Source organism: Prosopis cineraria, unplaced genomic scaffold (assembly GCF_029017545.1).
Source record: "Prosopis cineraria cultivar Desert tree isolate PC_DT_omini unplaced genomic scaffold, ASM2901754v1 PC7, whole genome shotgun sequence".
NCBI classification, from domain to species: domain Eukaryota; kingdom Viridiplantae; phylum Streptophyta; class Magnoliopsida; order Fabales; family Fabaceae; genus Prosopis; species Prosopis cineraria.
In genome coordinates, this window is record NW_026555338.1 from 15,991,533 (window position 1) to 16,012,883 (window position 21,351).

A 21,351-nucleotide genomic window follows, 5' to 3' on the forward strand; every position below is an offset into this window, starting at 1 on the left:
ATTCGTCCATTATTTAATTTTTTTAAGATGAGAGTCCATAAGGATTCATTCCTAATGTTGTTGCCCTCTTTGTGATCTTACAATCAATGTTATGAAAACCGGACTGGCCTTTAAACCGATTGAGATACTGATTTGCGATTCAATGGTCAGACTGCGGTTTGAACCGCAGTCCCACCGGTCATAAATAAATTAATATATTTTAAATATTATATATTTAAAATAGAAATATATAATCATATATAGTAATAAAAATGAATATTTAAATTTTAAACAAAATAATATACAATAAAAAATATAACATCCATCAATATTACATCATTTTCATCCAAAACATATATAAGTATTTCATAATTCATAAGTTTAAAATATATACACATATACATAATTTATATATATTTCATACATTTTTTTATTACATAATACTTATTAGGTATAAATATGTATAAATTATAATTTAAAAATATGAATTAAAAATAAAAAATTTAAAAATAATGTAATCAGTTCAACTGATTCTTGTTTGATTTTGGCCGATTCTATCAGTTTGTGGCCGATTATACTGATTCGTGGCCCGCTTCTTGAAATTTTTGATTTTTTATGATGACCGAATCAGACTTGGATCGGTTCTCGGTTGAATCGATTGGATCGGCCGATGCGATCCTGTTCTAATAACACTGCTTACAACTGAAAACAGAACTTGTTCGAAGAAGAAGCCGTTCCTCATTCGCAACCTCTGGTAGATTACGAATAGACCCAACACGCGGGAAGACGAGAGAAGAGCCTCATTCTACTTTCTAGTAGCTTTCTTGAAATGGAAGAGTTGAGAGACAGCATTCGAATTCAAGAATTTAAAGTTTGTTGAATGCTATTTTGTTTCTTCCATTCTCGATCAAACAAGTGGCATTTTAGGAATTGGGAGCTGAAACAGTGCTAAGATGAATCAGGTCAAGCTGAGTTGGTATGGTTTATCCAAAATTATCAGCTCCCGTGGGTCTGGGGTTAAAGATTTGTCCGGAAATGTTGTAGGGAAGTTGAAGCCTTATGGATTATCGAGAATGGGTTTACTTGGGCTCGAACAGAACGCCATGATTGTGACTCGACGATTTGGGGGCAACATTAGGAATGAAAATGATATTGATCATCAGTTGACTAGGGATTTCTTGGCGAAGGTCTGGGTTGCTGATAGGAAAGGCAAAAATTCCCTGCGCAAGAAGAGAAGTAAAATCATTAAATATATGAGTGATGGTGAGCAATTGGTTCTTAAAAATCCTAGGTGGTTTTCGCGTTCATCTGATAGTATGGAAGAGGGCAAACCTGTCTTGAAGCAACCTCCCCTCAGTCAATCTGTCTCAGATTTCTTGGATCCAGAGAGTCCAGAAGAGGTGAATTTCTGTTATATAATGGGTTGCTCGAATGCAAGTGTAGGTGAACTAAGCTCATATTTGCACTGACTTTGGCAATCTGATGCAATTTTTTGGTGGTGCATTTCTTTTTACCCCCTTCAGTTTTTTTTTTTTAAATTAATAAATAGGAGGTGTAGAAGATGGAGAAGGATGTGTATAGTGTGCTAAATAATAATAACAATGAGATCCACTGCCAAGGAAATGCACCTGATCCATTCCCAAATATTAGTGTGCTACCATGGTTTTCTATCTACAAAGACAAGAAAATAATAGCGTTGCTTTGTTTCCTGATAATCACTGTGCATTATTCTCTGACAATACATAAGTACTGTCAAATTGTCATCTACCATAGTGTAAGTCAAGCATTCTTATTCTTAAAGCGTTGCATGGCTAGATATAATAAATATATGATGATTGGCATATAAACATCTGTGATGGTCCTTAATTTAGGAGAGATAATCTCTCTCTCTTTCTCTCTCTCTGGACCAGGATTGGTGATTTATCTTGCTCCTTAATATTTCAAGTTCACCGGGGTGTACAGCATCAGTGCTTGTTCTTAGTTAGGAGACAATTTCTTATAGTTAGCAATGTTGATTACCCACCTTTCTGGATTTTGTTACTATTACTCCCATGCTTTGGTTATGATTCTGTTTTAAATATCGTGGGTGTAGGGGCCTCTAGTTGCCTAATATTTTCTGTTTCAACAAGTGCTGCTGACTTTCTGAAACTAGCCAACTAACTTGTTTATAAGCTGAATATTATGCTTTTTTGTTCACCTCTTCTCTTTTCTATGCGGTAGTTGATCTTTGAAATTTGTTTGGCAATTATTTTCTTGCTAAGTCAAAATATTTAAAGATACATTGGGCTGCAATTCAGAAGTTAATGAATATTCAAATGTTTTTAAATTCTTGTTTTTTTTTTCCTCCCCCACCTAATCTTGACTTGTAATGCTTGTTTTATCTTAAATACAATAATGTCCTAAATTTGATGCCTTATATCAAGGCTTTTTAATATGTTGCATTTACAGTGAGCTCAACCTTCAGGTTCATGATTTTGTAGATAGACAAGAAATTTGGTCACCCATCAATGCTGTGGCATGTCTATTCGTAATTACAGTAAGATGATGGTGGTTATTGATTGCCTTGCTTTAAGCCATAACTTGCAATCACGCTAATCACTAGAAAAAAAGATAAATATACATGGCTGTTTGGGGGAGACATTAACAAGTCTTATCCCATTAGGTGTGGTCAGTTATATGAATTGCATGACGTCATTGTGATCTATCATTAATCAAGTCTTTAGAAATAATGTTAACTAGGACGTCTCGTTCGACAACTTTCATTAGTGTTTTTTTTTTTTTTTTTTTTTTGTCTTCCTCTACCTTTCTTTAGAAGGCTCAAGACGATCTAATCCATTCTTTTTACCGGTGCCTCCTCCAGCCTTCTTTGCACATATTCAAATTATCTCAAATGTTTTTCTACCATATTCTCCTCAGTAGATGCCATGTTTACTTTTTCTCATATTTGCTCATTATGAATTTTATCTTTTCATGTATGTTTGCACATTCATCTCAACATTGCATCTTTACTACTCTTATTTTATGCTCTTTTCATTATGGTAGATCTATATTGTATGATAATAGTAATGTTTCTTTAAGTTTTATGTTTAGGGAGGCAAATTGTTGTGCCCATCTGTTAGCTAGCTTAGCTTCTTATATCATTGGGTTTTTTTGTTCTTTTGATCAATCTCCACCTCTTTGTAAGGAGGTAGTTGATGATGATAAGAGAGGATTAGTAACTGTGTATTGAGACTGCCATTTTGGTTTATGCATATATTTCTATTAAAAAAAAAATTCCAACATTTATTACCATATAACATGACTAGTTTTATAATAGTTTGATAAAATTTCTCTTTAAATTTATTGGGCACCTTTGATCGCAAATAACTCTTTTAATTCTCCATTTAAACCATCTAGCATGTATTCTATGTGCAGCATCCCTATCGATTTCACTATTATTTTGAATAATTGCTTTCAAATATCTAAATCTTTTTACTTAAAATATGATTTAACCTCCCCGTCTTACTTTCAAATTACTATTGATTGACCTCTTATCAAAATTGCAATGAATATATTCCGTTTTAATTCTATTCAGACGAAAACTGTTCGACTCTGTGGTCTTCCATAACTCAAGTTTGGAGTTTTCTTCTCTTGACTTCATAATAAGAACTATATCATCAGCAAAAAGCATAAAATTAGGGATTTCTCTTTGAATATGCTTAGTTAAAATATTTAAAAATAGGTCAAACAGTAAGGGCTCAAAAATAATCCTTGATAAAGGTCAATCTTTATAGAAAAGTCCTTTGTCTCACCAATAGATGTTTTTATACTAGTTGCTACCCTATCATGTATATCTTGTATTGCTATACTTGAACTCTTTTCTTTTTCAAAGCTTTCCAAAGTATTTCTCTTGATACACGATTGTAAGCTTTTTCCAAATCAATGAAAATCATGTGTAAGTCTCTACCTTTGCCTTGGTACTTCTCCATCAATCCTCTTAGTAGATATTTTTTTTTTTTTTTTTTTGTTTTTGTTTGTAGTAGCCCTTCCTAGCATGAAACCAAATTGGTTATTTGAAATACTAGTCTTTAACCTCAACCTATATTCAACCACTCTTTCTCACAATTACATTATATGACTTGTAAGCTTAATTCCTCCATAATTAGCACAATTATGAATATCTCCTTTATTCTTGTAAATAGAAACTAAGGAGCTTTTCCTCCATTCATTAGGTATTTTGTTGGATCGTAAGATCTTATGAAATAGCTTAGTTAGCCACAACACTCCTTCTTCACATTTTCACACTTCAATAGGAATACTATTAGGTCTAGCGGCTCTATATTTTTCATTTTCTTAAGAGCTTACTTAACCTTGTTGTTGCGAATCCTTCGATAAAACATCAAATTTTGTTCTCTTTCTTGAGTTACTAAATCCTTCAAATCACTAGATAAGCCCCCTCCGTCATTGAAAAGCTTGTAAAAGTAGGCTTCCATTCGTAACCAAAACTTTTCCTTCATCTTTTATTCATCATACTTGTTCCAAATCTCTTGATTTTATTTTCCTGTTCTTTGCAATCTTATAAATTTTTCATTCTCTATTCTTTGTCTCTAGGCCCTTGTAAAACTCTTCAAATGCTTTAAAATGTGTTTCATTCATTGCTTTCTTAGTTTCTTTCTCAGCCATATGATAACTTTTCCCAATTTTCAGCATTATTGCACAAATGTATTGGCTTTAAAACACTCTTTTTTATGTCTGACTTTCTCCTGTATGTTCTCATTCCACCACTAAGGCTCCTTATCTCATGGTCCAAAACCTTTTGATTCTCTCAAAATTGCTTTAGCAACCTTCCTTACCTTCTTGTCCATATTCTCCCACAAGATGCTGGCACTTCTTTGACTCCCAAATTCCTTCGTCCAAAAGTTCCAGTTGAAAATTTCCTGCTTCTCACTCTTTAATTGCCATAACCTAATCCTTGGGTTTAATGTTTGTCAGCACTTTTTATTGTTACTCTTAATACGCACATCAAGGAATATCACTTTTAATGATTAATTGGAGCTGGCTGGTAAATTAACTGCTGGTAGTGCATCCTGAATAGTATTATACTTAACATGATTGTTGTGACAGTATAACCTTTATTTTGAGTTTGGATTTGTTATATTCATGTTGTAATTGATGTTGATTCATTGCAAGCAATTCTGAAAGTCTACTGTTACTTCTAACATGGAGATGTTCTACTTACCTTGTCATCTTTTCAGGCCAAGGTAGCACGTCTGCTTGCTAGGTCCAACTTGCTTATCACTAGAGATATTGAGTGGGCAAATCTTGCTTTTGGCTTTGAACAGGTATTCCTCTTTAACTATTCTTTGATGGTGTGGTGTGTTTACATTTGCCTGTAAACCCCCAGTTTCTCATGTTGATTCTGATACTGTCTGGGAAGTCATATTTCAGATATAACCAAAAATAACAAATTAAGGAATGTAGTAGAAGTATCTAGATTGAGGAACTTGATGAATATATCTCTGGTTAGTTCCTATTCTCACTGAAATAATTTGTTTGCTAAACAATCTTCTATTTGTTCCTGCTTGCTGTTAAAGGCTGGCCTGAATAACACAGCTGTTATGCATGAAAAAGACACATGCAACGATTTTTTATTTTTTGTTTTTGCTGTAGTCACCTTTCTCTTTCATATTTTATATTTGTCAAGTTTTCAATAGTCCTTTTTGATTTGTTGTAATTATTTTATTCTATTTAAAATTTAAGAAATCTAGAGCGCTAACTAAAAGCTCAGCTGCATAGAAAATTTGCATTACTTTTATATTATCCAGTATGAGTGCTTAGTTTACTACAAAGATAGCAGAGTTTTGTGGAAACACTCGGTTTTTGTTTTGCTCTGTTGCATTTGGTTGGAGTGGATTGCCAGAATTTTTAAAGGTATTTTGGTGACTCTAAATAGCTCATGGGAAATGATATTCTGTCTTGCTTCCCTCTGGTGTTGTGATTTCAGGTTTTTGAAAGGAATTTCTTTGACTGACATGTTTTGAGGTTGGATGTATTTTCATTTTGTTATTTGGGTGAAATGGGGCAGCCAAGCACGATATGGATGCTGAATTGATGGTGGTGATAAATTGGGCTTGACTTCCTTTGGGCCTATACAAAATTCATTGTGTATTAGAGCAAAGGAAAGGCCTTATCATTGCAAGATTTGGGAATCATACAAAAATATTAGTGAACTAATAAAAATGAGTGAACTGATTGTATTTGGTTAGAGAATGATGAAAAAGCTCTTTTGGTGGAATTCTGAATGTATTTAGAATTTGTTATTATCTAGAGTCTAAGTTTATTATTATTTATGATTCTTAATTCACTTTTTAATTGCTCATGAATAAAGAAAATACAACTTCAAATAGAAAGGAATTCATAATGAGTGAACTAATAAAAATGAAAAAGCAACCTACGATAATAGTGGTCTCTAGAACTTCAAAGTAGTTTGATCTCTAGGATTTTCTGAGTCTGGTCTCTTCCAATTGTGTTTTGTAGGGTCCACTAAACATGGCCATGTAGTGTTGGAAGAGTGTTAAACATGGGTAGGATGCCCCATTACTTTATTTTGGGGGGGGGGGGAGATGTATCCTTCTCAGATAGAGCTAACCAAGTGTCCGACAACACAACCTGTGTTGTTGACAGGGCTGTATTTTTTTCTGCTTTCTTGTGCTACTTTGCTCATCCAAGTGTTAGGATACACCTTCTGTGGCAGTTCCTTTACTCATTAGTAATAATTAATAATATACAGATAGGGATTATTTACAATGTAAACTCCTAAATATAATGATAAAATGATAACTAAGAATCATAAATAATAATAAACTTAGACTCTAGATAATAATAAATTCTAAATACATTTGGAATTCCCCTAAAAGAACTTTCTCATCATTCTCTAACCAAATATCAATAACTACATAATCTTCATATTGCTATTAAACCTTCCCCTCCTTATTCCTACCAAAATCAGAAAATAATTGAAAAAAAAAAATTGCTCAAGAATTCAAGGGAACAACCAATGCTTTGGTATAATAAACTTGGGAGTGTATTTTGACTGAATTTGGAGGTTTTTATAGAAGAAAGGAGGGTAAAGTTTTGTAGCAAGGAGCTATATATGTTGTCCATTGCTGTATTTCGATGTGAAAAACTGAGAATGCTTGGACATCTGAGAGAACCTTGGTTTTTAGAGTTGATTTGAGACAGGATTGTCCTGTCAGCTCTTCTGTTGCTCGGCATTATTTTTCTTTCAGGGCATCTCCTTGACAGATATGCAATTTTATCAATCTTGTTATGCCCTTGTCTGTAATTACCTACAGATAATGGTTTGAATTTGACATTTATAGACTCTAATATTGAGGATCCATTGTTTGTTTTGGTTATGAATTGCTCCTGGAACCTTCGAGTGATTTTATTACTTTTGTTGCTTGTATTGTTTCATTTCTTTAGTCAATTGCTTTCAACTTGTTTTGAAATTTTGTTTGGTTGGATTGAAGGAAAATCGGTATGCAATCGTTGATGTGTGCTATCCCGAATCAGTAAGTTATTTGCTATCATTATACTTCTTATTTTCGTAATTATACCATCTATCAGTAATTTTGCATTGCATGACTCATCATAATCAAATCTGAATGTGCCTCTTACTGTTTGTTGTAATGTAGCCTGTAGGTTTTATTCGAGAACAGAGCAATGTAATTGCAAGACAGGTAATCAATTTAATTTCCTAATACACTCTGCATTTACGTACTTTTTTTTTTTTTGGCATACTCACTTTACATCCACATCGAGTTTTAAAAGTGAGGCTATTATTAACATTTAACTTAGTCTTAGGTGTCCAAGCACCACATCTGCCAATGGTCTCTTTCCCTTACCTGATTGAGTGATTTTAAGAAAATAAAATCTTTATCACCAAAGGGAGTAATGTAGAAGAAAGATGGTCAAGGAAAGAAACACTTTAAAAAGAAAAAAAGATTTCAAAACATTATCCACAATTAACAATGTTTCTGTCTAATTGTTTCATTTCATTAACTATTTCACTGAATCTCAGTTGCAGGAGCATTTCAGTTATTTTTCCTTAATACTCAAAACAATTTAAGTTAGCCATGGTTAAGTTCTGTACGAGGACTTGGATTTTATTTTAGTAGGCCATAATCATTGGATGACAATCACGTAAATATTTGGTTCTTATTCATTGGTCTGATATTTCATATTATGCAGTTTCTTCGTACAAGACGGCCTTTTGTTGCCTACATAACTGATGCTATGGGTAATGAGCTCTTTCGGGTAAGAACCACGTGCAGAATTTTATTTTGGTTCTTTCTGAGGCATGCATATTTTTTATCTCGTTGTTACTCATGAAATATTAGAATATCTGTCCTTAAATGATGAAATATTAGAATATCTGTCTTTAAATGATAACTTCCTTAGCTTAAGACTATGTTTCTCTCTAACTAGGTTCGTAGGCCCTTTTGGTGGATAACAAGCTCAATTTATGCAGAAATTAATGGTAAGGTATGCCATTTTGTTTAAATCTTCATTATTTTGAGGCTAGTCATAGAGTGTTTCAGCATTTTGGCTGTTAAGTTGTGCCAAATTCTCTCTTCAGGAAATTGGCGTAGTTCACAGGCGGTGGCATCTTTGGAGGAGAATCTATGATTTGTACCTTGGGTAATATCAACTATCCTGAGTGCCATAGTTATGATTACATAACAAAATCATGATACCATCTGTGCCATTTACTAGACTTTTCAATCTCAGAATTTTATTTGCATCTTTTGTTGTTCTCTCTCTCTCTCTCTCTCTCTCTCTCTCTCTCTCTCTCGGGATACAATGGAAAATAATATTTTGCTTTCTATCCAAGATATACATGCCCCAATTATGCTATCATGTGTATCTATTACCTGGAGTAGTGGGAAGGGGGAGCCATTTTTTTGTCATAGCTCTTGTTCATACAGTTCTGTATAACTCCTTTTCTGTTGATTGAAGCATATTCCAATTTTTTTTTTTTGAACAAAACTGAAGCATATTCCAATTGAAGTGAAATTTTTTAATGTTAATTCTTTGTTATTGGTCTTTGACAATTATTATTTTTTCTAAACATACAACACAATGAATGTTCAATGTGTGTTGTTAGGAATAATAATGATGGAATATGAGAACTTGTATCTTTTGAGAAAACCTACTAAAGAAGGAAAGTTATTTACTTTTATGTTATTTTACTTTTATATTTAATTTTATCTTGATATTCCTTCAGAATGAAGGAAGGATTAATTATGGGCTTCCATAATAGGCATCGTGCAGCTTATGCAAAGTTTTGGTTTTGACATGCTTTTGCTATTCTTCACCCTCTGCCTCAGTTCTTTCTTTTCCTTCCTCTTCATTATCTTCCTCACCTTCTTCATGTTCCTCCTCTTTCTATACTTCCTCGCATTTCTACATATTCCAACTTCTTTTGGTCTTACCTTTCCTTTCATTTCTCTGTCTACGTCCCCCTCCTATTTTTCTTCTCCCTTCATCTCTCTGTTTCAACATCTCTTCCTCATATTCCCTCAGTTTGCATCAGTCGCTCTTTGTATGGGGGGTGTGTGTGTGTGTTACATCAAATAAGAAGTTGTTTGTTTTTATTAGTTGGTTAACTATTGCTGTTGCTTTCAGGAGTTAGGCTTCTGTTAGTATTGTAACTGACTGTAAATCCCAGTCTTACTCTATTCTGATATAAGTATGAGCCAGTAGATTCAATGTCATGTTTGATCAAAGTCTCAAATTCAACAATTGCTTAGCTTCTGATTATCGTGTACAATGTAAGTCTAAAAAGTGGTTAAAATGGCAGGAATAAACAATTTGCTGCGGTTGAGAATCCTGGCTTTTGGAATTGGACATTCACCTTGAAAGATATTAATGGCGAAGTTCTAGCCAATATAGATCGTGATTGGAGGGGTTTTGGCTTTGAGGTTGGTTTCATACTTACGCTTCTGTTCTGACCTTTTACTTTGTAATTTTTGTTAAATATGTTTGGTAATCATCTGTTATCATTTATAAGAGGTTGGTTTCATACTTACCCTTCTGTTCTGACCTTTTACTTTGTAATTTTTGTTAAATATGTTTGGTAATCATCTGTTATCATTTATAATATTTTCTTCATTGTCAAAGTCATTTTAAGAAGATTTATAAAACTCTTTCAAAAACTGTTGCATGGTGTAAAAGAAAAGTATGCGTCCATGTTGTTGTCATACTGAACCCAAATAGAAAAGAACAAGAGAACCTGATGGAACCAGAATTAAAGTCACACTTAGATTGATGTGTGGTGGTAGAAAGAATGAGAAATGAGAGAGAGAGAGAGAAATAGTCAGAAGAATAGAGAACTAGAGAGAGGAGAGAGAGTGAGTTTCTTGAATAGTACTCTTAATTTTCATTAAGATTTCTAGGTTTCCACATCCTGACACACGCACACACACACGCACACACACACAGATGCTGTCCTGAATATTTACACTCTCCTATAATCCGCTAACTCTGACTCACTCACTAACTACTATTATTATTATTCTACAAATTACGCATCAACACCCTCCCTCAAAAACCCTTGACCTCAAGGTTTTGTTGCAATGAAGTCTGGATGCTGTTGCTGCAGCTGAAAAAGTGAAATCCAGCTGGCTTCTTCATTTGGAAGAGCTTTCCACTGCACCAAGACTTCCGTGATGATTCTCCCCTTTCTTTTGCCCATTCTCTTGTTCAAAATCTTTTATGGTACCAAATTTGGAGGAGTTTCAGATCAATCCAACAGTGAATGCCTCTATTTTTGGACTTCTAGTACACAAACATCTGAATTGAGGATGTCGTGCCCTTGTGGTCATGGTAGAGCACCAAGTGTGAAGCAAGAGAGATGTGGTGAATGTACGATGGTAGTCCCATTTAGTGCAAGTGCAAGATGTTGAATTGTGATATCCACCCTTAATTGGGAATCAAATATTATATCAAGTTAATTAGTATTAATTTGATGTCATCTAGTTTAATGAATTTTGACTAGAATTGGGAATTAGTTCTTGATGGAATCCAGATTGAGAAACTTATTGTCTCCCAGTTAATGGGGAATATCGTATCGAAATTATCCTCTCATAATGAGATGAATTTAGTACCACGATGCGATTTCCTAATCTGTGTCAGCCTCCCATGCTATAAATAGAGGTGATTGGCTATAGGAGAAACTCACCCCAGAGCTGAATACATTTCTCATATTCTCTCTTCTCTCTCTTTCTCTCTTGTTAGGTACATCTACTGTGCTCCATAAATAAGACTGTAGTAGTCTAATCACTAAGTGAGTTCTTGAGTCAAGTTCTCCACACTCTTTATCTGCTAATGATCTCTCTCAAGCTCCATTTATTTTAAGAATATTTATTTGTTCTGTCATTTCCTTCACTTTCTTTTGTGTCCTTTGAAATCTTCTGTTGTTGAACTTCTTTCTTCCAAGGACTTTGCCTAATTTCTTGACAAATATGGCAAGAGTTTCACCATCACTTTCTTTTTCTTCTTCAAAATCATCTCTTAATATAGTTGAAGATGTAGCCTTGAATGCTTGGGAGTTTTTCTCTGTCACTTTCCCCCTTTAGCATGACAAGCTTTCCTTCATGCTTTGTCAAGTTTTCAAATAAGTTAGCGGCAAAGCTCATTGAGGCTCTTCTAGTTTCTTTAGTGGCTATGATCTTTGGTTGTCATTCTACTAGTGGAGCTCTTGTAAGCTTTCTAAGTTGCTCTTTCTGTAGATAAGCCTTTTCAATTGCAAGCTAGTTGGGTCCTGATGAGTGTATACCTTATCTACATCTCTTTGATTGTTTCTCCTTCTTTCATCTTGATAGTTGATATTGTTCAACAAGTATGCTCATCTTATTTTCTTTCACACCTTCAATTCTTTCATGTGCAATTTTAGGAGCATCTCCATTTCTTTTGCAGTCTCTAAATTAGATATTCTAAAGTTCTCATCCTGGCATAAGGCACTGGCTATAATTAGATACTTTGATACCAAATGTAGGATCAAAACACGATCACTAGGCCAAAAGCTATAGCTGTTAGATTGAAATACCCTCCTTAGTTCTGGCAACCTCCATCCCTAGGAAATATCTCATACTTCCTATGTCTTTCATTTCAAACTCTCATGGCCAAGAGTTTCTGTAGATTGAAGATTCCTTCTTTATCATCACCTGTAATTGCTATGTCATCTACGTATACTATCAACACAATGAGTTTTCCATCAAGTGCATGTTTCATAAACAAGGTATCAACTGATTGACATTGATGAAATTCATTCCTCGTAATTACATAGGTAAATCTTTCAAACCAAGCACGTGGTGATTGTTTCAAGCCATGCAGTGCTTTCTTTTGTTTGCACACTTCTCCTTTAAGCTCACTTGACTCAAAGCCAAGAGTTATGTCCATGTAGACTTCCTCATCTAAATTGTCATTTAGAAAGGCCTTTTTTTACATCTAGCTAATGAAGTGGCCAATCAAGATTACAGACAAGAGACACAAGTACCTTAATAGTGCTGACTGCTGAGTTTGGCCATAGGTGCAAAGGTTTGTTGGCAGTCAATTCCATAAGTTTGAGTAAATCCCTTGGTTACCAATCTTTCTTTGTATTTCTTCAGACTTCCATCTAGGTTGTACCTCTTAGTGAGCACCCATCCACATCCAACTGTTGATCTCCCCTTTGGCAAGTCTGCAATTTCCCATGTACCGTTTTTCTTCAGTGCCTTCATTTCTTCTTGAATGGCATCTTTCCATTCTGGAATTTGAAGTGCTTCGTAAACACTCTTAGGAATTTGCTGAAGAGTCACATCAGTCACAAATGTTCTTAGGGCAGTTGATACTCTATCATAACAAATGTATTTACCAATAGGATGTCAAGTGCAAGATCTTAACCCCTTTATCAATGCTATCAGCATGCTAGGTCATCATCTGTTCTTGGATTTGAGGGTGAGTTTGATGGTTAGCTGTGAGTCTGTGTAGCTCCCAAGATTTCACCACTGTTTTGCACCTGATTTTCAATGCTTTGCTGCTGTTCCCTGTCTGTTTCTTTTGGAATGAGTCTAGTTTTAGTGATAGGGTGTTTCCGGTCTAGGTTCAGGGTTAGGTTCTTGTGAAGGAATTGTATCAGGTTTTCTAACTTGTCATTACTGGTCAGGGGCATTTTCAAGGTTTGCAGATATTCTTGTCACTGGTCAGAAGCATTCTCAAGATTTTCTGTAGTGTTTCCCCCCTAAATGGATGTTTTGGGGTGGGAAGGGACTGTTTCATGGAAGGTTACATCATATGTGGTGTAGAACTTTTTGGTGGGTGGATAATAGCATCTATAAACTTTTTTGTATAGGTGAATAACCGATAAAATGACACTTTAGTGCTTAGGGTCAAGTTCCCCCCATGGTAATAGTGCACAAAGGCAGTGCAGCCAAAAAATTTAAGGGTACATTGGTTTTGCCTTGGGTAAGAGGATATGATTCAAGGAGAACTTGATGAGGTGTTCTGAAATTTAGAGTCTGGATGGCGTTCTGTTGATCAAATAAGTAGCTGTAAGAATAGCTTCACTCCAATATTGGTTAGGGACATTGGTAGTGAAAAGGAGAGATCTGGTCATATGTAGGAGTTGTCTGTGATTTTGGTTAGATACACCGTTTGGTTGGTTATATGGTCATGAACTTTGATGTATCATACCATGGTGAGATTGGTATTTTTCCAGGTGAGTTGAGGAACTCTTTCCCATTATCAGACCTCAAAATTTCAATTTTGGCACCAAATTGGGTCTGTACAGTAGCATGAAAATGCTTAAAAACTTCAGAAACCTCAGATTTATCCTTCAACACATGAAGCCACGTAATACATGTATGGTCATCTACAAAAATAACAAACCTTCGTGCATCATTAAGGGTTTTAACCCTTGAGGGACGCCACACATCAATGTGAACAAATATAAAGGGTTTAGTTGGTTTATGTGCATGAGGATAAGATCTATAAATTTCACATTGAAAATCAAAATCTTTATTCAATAAAGTGGGATACAAAAGATATTTATGACTAGGATGTCACATCTATAATGTAGCAATTTTATTTCCTCACTAACTAAGACTGAAGTAAATACTTTCTTGATCCTTCCTTGAAAGTAGTAGAGACCATCCATCTCTTAACATCTGCCAATCATCTTCCTCATCCTCATATCTGGAAATAGACAATTAATATCCAAGAAATCATTGTGTCAGTGATTTTGTTTAATCATCTTGTGAACAAAAAGCAAGTTACAAGCAATCTTTGGTACAAATAAAACGTTCTTCAGAGTGATTTCAGGGGGTAGATATATTGTCCAGATGGGCTGACGCATGTAACATAACATTGATGGCAGAATCATCAGCAATTGTTAAATATTTGGAGTGACAGGGGAGATATTATGAAGTAGGGAGAAGTCACTAGTCATGTGATTTGTGGCTCAAGTCTACAACCTATAGATTTTTGCCTTGTTTAACACGGCTTAAAGCTATTGTGTACTTTGCTTCATGGTAAATACCTTATTGGGCCTTCAAACCTATAGTTGGACTCACTCTATTTGGTTTGTCAAGGGTGCTAAGAAGTTTCTGGATTTGCTCAAGTTGATCTTTAATATTAGCCACATCAACTGTAGGTCTTTTCATCATGTGATGCAAGTTGAGCCCTTCCTTCTCTTTTCTGCTGTTGTTTAGTTTGAGGGTTCAGGTGCATATTTGTCTCAGAAGTATTGTGTGAGGGGCACCCAATATCCTAAACTAATAAAAAGGGCAATGCCACCCTCTAAGTATCTCAGACAGTGCAATGTTGACCTTTTTTAACAGATAGGTAACATGATTGTTAGATGGAAAATTTTGACTGGGACTTGTGTAGCTGGCATGCCACTTTGAGCTGAAGCTAGCACGAGGCAGACACATAAGCAAAAGCACATTAGCAGATGGCAGCCTCCCCTTTCTTCTTCTTTGCTGAAGAGAAAATGTAGCTCTTGATTTAGAAAACATAAACCAATAATCAAAATATACCTATGATCTTTGTTCTCGTTTACTGTGTTTACATCAAGATTGCAACTTTGAGAATTTTGGCAACTGGTTTTTCCTGGTGCTGAAACTGAGCTAGTTACACATGGCAGATGCTTTGATTCTTTTGAAGTTGGGCAACAAGCTTTTAAAAGTTGTGGAAAGAGGTCTACAGTACAAAAAGACTCAGATCCTTCAGTCTACCTCTTCTCATTTGTGTTCAACCTCACTCATCGACACCACGCACTGTCACATCTAGAAGATCTGAACTCATAGCTAGCCACCTCTTGCTCAGATTGCGTTGCTAGTAGTGTCGATGTCCTTGTGGTTGTGAATATATATTTTGATTGTTGTTTTATGTTGTGTTTCATGGCTTGATTTTCAGATCTCGTGTTGTTTTATTTTGCTGTTAATTTTTCAGATGTCTGTTGTCTCTGTGGCTCCTCCTCCTCGTTTTTGCCAATGGCTCTTTGACTATGTTTTGGATTTTTCCCCCCAAATCCGTTGATTTTTAATCCTGGTTATACCAGTATCAAACACTACTTAACGATAAGGCTCTTCAAACCAAAAGTTCTTTTTTTTTTTTTCTGGCCGCTCCTTGTTATTTTGATTGTCATTGATACTCCACAACTCTGTCGTCTCTTTATTCTGGAAATGATCTTTTGACAGATATAGCAACCCAATTGTCAAATTGTAGTCGTCTACCTGAACTAGATGTAGTATATTCGAATGTTGTTTCCGTTGTTGATTTTGTAGGAAGTCATCGGAGCTCTGAGGTGGCTTAAAGTATTCCCAATAGTCTCTGATGGAATCTGATGGTTTCTTAAAAGACAGTGACCACAAGAATGGTGGCTGCAGGGGAGGAGGAGGAGGAGGACTAGGAAAGTTTTGAGCAGGGGCACTACTCTGACATTCTTAGGAAAATTTGGTAAAGCAAGTTGTGCATTGACTAATGTTTGACTGATAAGTTGTGCCACCATCAGCTCACGAGGCATGCCAGCTACACAGATCTTAGTCAAAACTTCCCATTTAACAATCAACCTTACCCATTCTTTAAAATGGGTCAAAATTGCATCATTTCAAATACTTGGAGGGTAACATTGCCTTTTTTGTTGGTTTAGGATATTGAGTGTCCCTCATATGATACTTATGGGGCAGATATGCACCTTTACTATGGAGCCTCCATCAATCTTCCTTAGTGTGCCCCCACTTCTTGCAATGCTCAGCAGAGGTGTTCCTTTTTCTATTTATTATTAAGGCCTGAAATCCCATGTGCAACAAAGGCAGAGTTATCACGTGAGGGTTGGGAAGAAGGCTCACTTCTGAGTTTCTTTCTGCCTTCCTCTCATTTCACCATAGATAGTGATTCACGTAGTGAGGGTAAGGTTGTAGCACTCATGATACTGCTTCGAACCTCTTCAAATTCATTATTCAGCCCTAGAAGAAACTTGTAGACACGTTCATCCTCCGCCAACTTCTGGAAATAGGCCACATCAGTTGTGCACGACCTAGAGTGAATCTCATACATGTCTGTTTGTTGCCATAACATCATTAAAGAGTTAAAATAAGCGATAATAGTATATGATCCCTGCTTCAGCTCGTGAAGTTTCCCTTTGATTTCAAAGAGAAGGGCTGTATTTGAGGTAGAAGAATAACTATCTCGGATAGCTTCTCATATTTCTTGGGCTGAGGAGTAGAGCATAAAAGCACACCCAGTCTTGATCGTCATGGAGTTGATTAACCAAGACATCACTTGTTTGTTCTTGGTGACCCATGTTGAATACTTTGGATCTGCAGTAGAAGGTTTTACTGCTCCCCATAGATGTAGGCCTCCTTTCCCTGGTGATGGATGAACATGAGGAAGCTTTGGGACCATTGAAGGTAGTTGTTACCATCCAGCTTGTGGCTAGTGAACAGTGAGGAGAGAATGACTACTAGTTAATATTGTTGAGGATCCCCGGATGTGGGTTTTGGCGTTTAGGGCCGAGAGACCACCAAAATGGATCATGATGCTTTGATACCATGAAGAATTTGGCTGGTTGTTTTCTTTTTCCAGACCAATACAGATTTATTCATCAAATATGGTTTTTATCGGAGGGGCAACAAGCTTGCCACCATAGCTAAGAAATAAATCTAGGGTAAATCTACTCTGAATAGATAATTATCTATCATATTTTTTCCTAAAATAAGCAGGATAAATGCAAAGGAAATAAAAATAAATTAGAAAAAACCAAACTAAATAAATAAATAAATAACTGATAAATCTGCGCAGGAGATTGACGCCTACTGCAGAGAAGAAAAGTTGACATCTCTAACAAGTTTATATGGGACTAGCATAATTTCATATGATGTGATAACAGTTATTGTTGTGGCTTTTTTTTTTTTTTACCTTTCAAATTAGGTTGCCCCCACTGGCTTAGGGTTCTTGGTTCGCTGCTGACTGTTGTAACTAGTATTTTGCCAATTAATTCCATAGGTTACTGTAGCTGGACAATGACAGAAAAATGACAAGATAGAAACAGGAACTCTTGGCTTGACTTTTGAGAGGTCAAGCTCTCTCCCTTACAAAATGGTAATTCTTCCTTGCCATCCCTCTGCACCAAACTCTAGGAAAAAATGACCACTAGCAGCTGCACAATAATCAGGCCCTACGCATCATGGGCCTGAGAAAGCTCCTCATTCTCCTATCTTGATTTCTTAGGTGTTTAGTGCTTAAAAAATTTTATGCTGATGGCATGCTTAATACGTGCCCATTATGCCTGTCACAGTCTTTGTTCAGGAGGATTTGTGCAGAAGCATCTGCTACAGGGTTTGATATGTGTTGTAGTGATTTAATCATTTGTTTCTCTAGGTTAAGTTGCAATTGTTTGGATTAGATATCTGGGGTTGCCTTGATATGTCTTGTAATGATCTGATCATTTGTTTCTCTAGGTTAAGTTGTAATTGTTTGGATTAGATATCTGGGGTTGCGCTTGTTTAACTTTGTTGCTAAACTACATGGCGTATTTTATCTGGATTGCTCTGGACTCTGGAAATACTTCATGTTCAATTCTTTAGATTCTTCTAGGATGGCCATTTAAGTCTAAGTGGTAATGCAATGACTTCAATTTTTTTACTGGAAATATGGTGCAGATGTTTACAGATGCTGGTCAGTATGTGATCCAGTTTGGGACTACTGATCCCAACTCTAAGATTGGGCCTGCGAGAGCGGTAGATCTTTATATCTTTAAAACCTCACTGTTCACATGTGTCCTTTGCTAATGGGTCTGTTGTTCTTGATTCAGATCCAGGACTTGGAAGTCGTTCGTCCATTGACTCTGTCAGAGAGAGCTGTAGCTGTCGCTCTTGCTATATCATTGGATAATGACTACTTCTCAAGGCGTCGAGGCTTGTGAGTTCTTTGAATTTTTCTACGTGTCTACTACATTTATAAGATTCTTAAGGGTACATGTCTCCCTTATTTGGTCTGAAAATGTCCTTCTTAGATGTTCTGATAGTTTCTTACTTGCTAGTCCCTGCAACATGTACATTTATCTTTGGTTTTGTCATATTTTTCAGCGATAGGTGACTAAGAAGCATGGATTTATAAATTTTGTCAATTGCGAGGCAGGTCGCAGGATTGAACTGAGAAATAATTTGATGCATGTATCTTTTGAGGACAAAACTTACATTTAAATAAATTGATGATGGGGAACCCTTTTTACTTTTGAAAAATAAACTTTGCTTAGTTGGGCTGAAACAAAGGAAATTGGAAAAGAAAAGAACAGAAAATGACTTTTCTTTTCATGCAATGTCTATCACGTACTAATTTTCATCGATCAGACGAAATCTGCCCCTTTTTTTATTTTTTATTGCCTTATTCTTTATTCCGGATCGAAAGGCCATTTCTGTTTATATTTTCATGATCTTTCCATTTACATACCTAACAATCCAGTGAACTATTCAGGCTTAAATTTTGATGTTTAATTTTGGATGTTAGTCTCTTTTCTGGTTCTTTTTATCGTTATCTTTTAGGGGCATTGTTATGATCTCAATAATCATAACGTTATCATGTTGAACAATGCTATATTTTTTTTTCATATCCGACTTGCTTTTGTGGTTAATGGCTACTAAAATTTTACTTGTTTTGCTGTTAGGGCGCTACCCTTCATTGCCGCTGAAGAAATTTGACTTGCAGAATGTCTCATTCACTAAAAGTATAATCACCAAAACCAATCTTTGCCCGGTATGCTTTCATAATCGAAGGTGTTTTGAGCTAAACCTCAGGTTGATTTAGTTCATCTACTCAGGATTGTTGATCATGTATACTAAATCAACATGCTACTTATCTCTTCTGCTGATTCCGAAACTTATTTTGATGAGATATAGTGATGCAAATGTTTTATTTACACATGCGTTGTCAATTATGTGCGTAAATTGACTAAAATTCCAAGGAAAACATGATTTATTTGACATATTCATTTAGATTCTAGACTAAATGAACAGGGTTTTTCCCAAGTGTGTTTCATTTACTTTCCACGTGATCAGGATTTTTTTCATTGGTCGAGACCATCGGATTCAATTTGAAAATTAGTGATTCATCCCTAGTTTTTAGTCCAGAATATTGGATGTATTGAAATAAAGGTAAAACTGGTTAAAAAAACCAATATATATTTCTTTTTGAAGAAAAACCAAAGGATACATTACATAAAACAGATTAAAGTACAAGATTGAACATACAATATCACCAGTTACAACATGAAGACCAAAATTCTTTGGGTTGGGGGGGGGGGGGGAATGCGAGTGATTGATTTGTGCAGAGACAGTGCTTGAATTCTTGGATAGCAAGTTCGTTGTGATGAGCTTTTTCCTGAAGCAGTGAAAGATGGAGTGGAGAGGAGTTTATATTGTCATGATCAAAAGTTAATTATTGAATAAAATAGTGCCAGGGGTTTTCTTCGTAATGGCAATTGCTTGTATGAAATCTAAATTCCATTTTATATTTTATAATGAGCTTACAAGAGGTCCGAGGTTTTTTTTCTTCTTTTCTATTTTCTCTTCAATCCAATTTTCCCATCATTAAGGGACTAAGATGCGTAGGTAAGATATATATTCCATTCGTCAATATGTTTATTCTTGAAAAATAGAGGATACAATATGTCTAAAATATGTTCAATTTAAAAGCCAGGCATAGTTATATAGGTTTTTTTATTTGTTCAAGTATTTTAAGCTTCATTTGTATAAATCTAACTTGCTAGAATTACCAATTCTAAATATTATTATCTCTTGGATAAAGCACGTATCTTTCTAATTGAACTTCTTGAATTTAAATTGATTATATGAATTACCTTAACCAACAAAGCATTACTTAACACTAATTTTCAATTTTAGATATATATACTAATTGTCAAATGTGGGACCTAGAAATTTATATTTAAAGAGACTATTTTAACCTTCAAGGGCGTGTTACTTAACAAGTTGGAAAATTTAACATAGGACTTGTTTTAACTTTCAAAAAAGTATTAGTAAATTGACAAGTAAAGGGTAAGCATAGGACTTGTTTTAACATTCAAAAAAATGAAAAAGCATACATGCATTCATTAATTAACAAGTAACCATGTAAATTTACAAGCATGTAAATATTAGTAAATTGACAAGTAAACTGAAAATGAAATGATGAGTTTGAACTTGTTAATTATTATACCCTTACTTGTTAAATGCACATTGATATTTGTTAATTAACGATACACACTTGTTTAAACAAATAAATGATTTTAAAACTGAAATATTAAATTGATATCATATATTAAGTTTTGTATTATATAGTTACAAAGCTATTGTGGCTTTATAACCTTTTGGTGGCCAAGGGTTATTGAGTTCAAACCCTCTGACCACCTAAAAGATTTAATTGGTTGCTGATGCTAGAACTTTAGTGATCAACAACTACTTGCTAGTGATGGTGGGGCTCAAACGGCCAACAACTGGAGGGTGATTTTTTTAAAAAGAAAAAGAAAAAAAGAAAAATCAAGGTTATTATTGTCATTTTTCAAATTGGTCCTCTAGTCCTGCTAGTGATATATGAGAATGTTTCATTTCTATCCTTGAATGCTATTTTCCCTTTAAAAAATATATGGATTGTTTTTTTTTTTGGATATCTTGAATGATTTTTTTTAATAACATCTATATTTAAATAGAATATTTGATCCAATATATGACATAATGGAGATATAACAGTTGGGTAAATGGAAATCAAACTATTAAAATACAAGGTAAGTTTGTGTTTTGAAACTACTGACTTTAGGAGAGGTTCATATTAGAGAGGTTCATGTGTGTTTAAAAA

General features: G+C 35.0%; 1 protein-coding gene across 1 annotated transcript; it reads left to right on the top strand.

Moving 5' to 3' along the window:
* Positions 1-552: 552 nt before the first annotated feature.
* LOC129315621 (altered inheritance rate of mitochondria protein 25) lies at positions 553-19,420 on the top strand. Its single transcript, XM_054959493.1, has 11 exons — positions 553-1,379; positions 5,214-5,300; positions 7,491-7,532; positions 7,656-7,700; positions 8,212-8,277; positions 8,449-8,505; positions 8,600-8,661; positions 9,824-9,944; positions 18,165-18,242; positions 18,317-18,423; positions 19,169-19,420. Exons 1-11 carry the CDS (start codon positions 933-935, stop codon positions 19,200-19,202), a joined length of 1,146 nt encoding a protein of 381 aa, XP_054815468.1. The 5' UTR covers positions 553-932; the 3' UTR covers positions 19,203-19,420.
* The last annotated feature ends 1,931 nt before the right edge of the window (positions 19,421-21,351 follow it).

What these genes read in the sequence shown, in the direction of transcription:
- LOC129315621 (XM_054959493.1), top strand. Translation starts at nt 933, where the DNA reads ATGAATCAGGTCAAGCTGAGTTGGTATGGTTTATCCAAAATTATCAGC. An exon ending in TGGGTAATGAGCTCTTTCGG is followed by an intron (nt 8,278 to 8,448) that starts GTAAGAACCACG and finishes CTCTCTAACTAG; the next exon opens with GTTCGTAGGCCCTTTTGGTG. An exon ending in AGATTGGGCCTGCGAGAGCG is followed by an intron (nt 18,243 to 18,316) that starts GTAGATCTTTAT and finishes TTCTTGATTCAG; the next exon opens with ATCCAGGACTTGGAAGTCGT.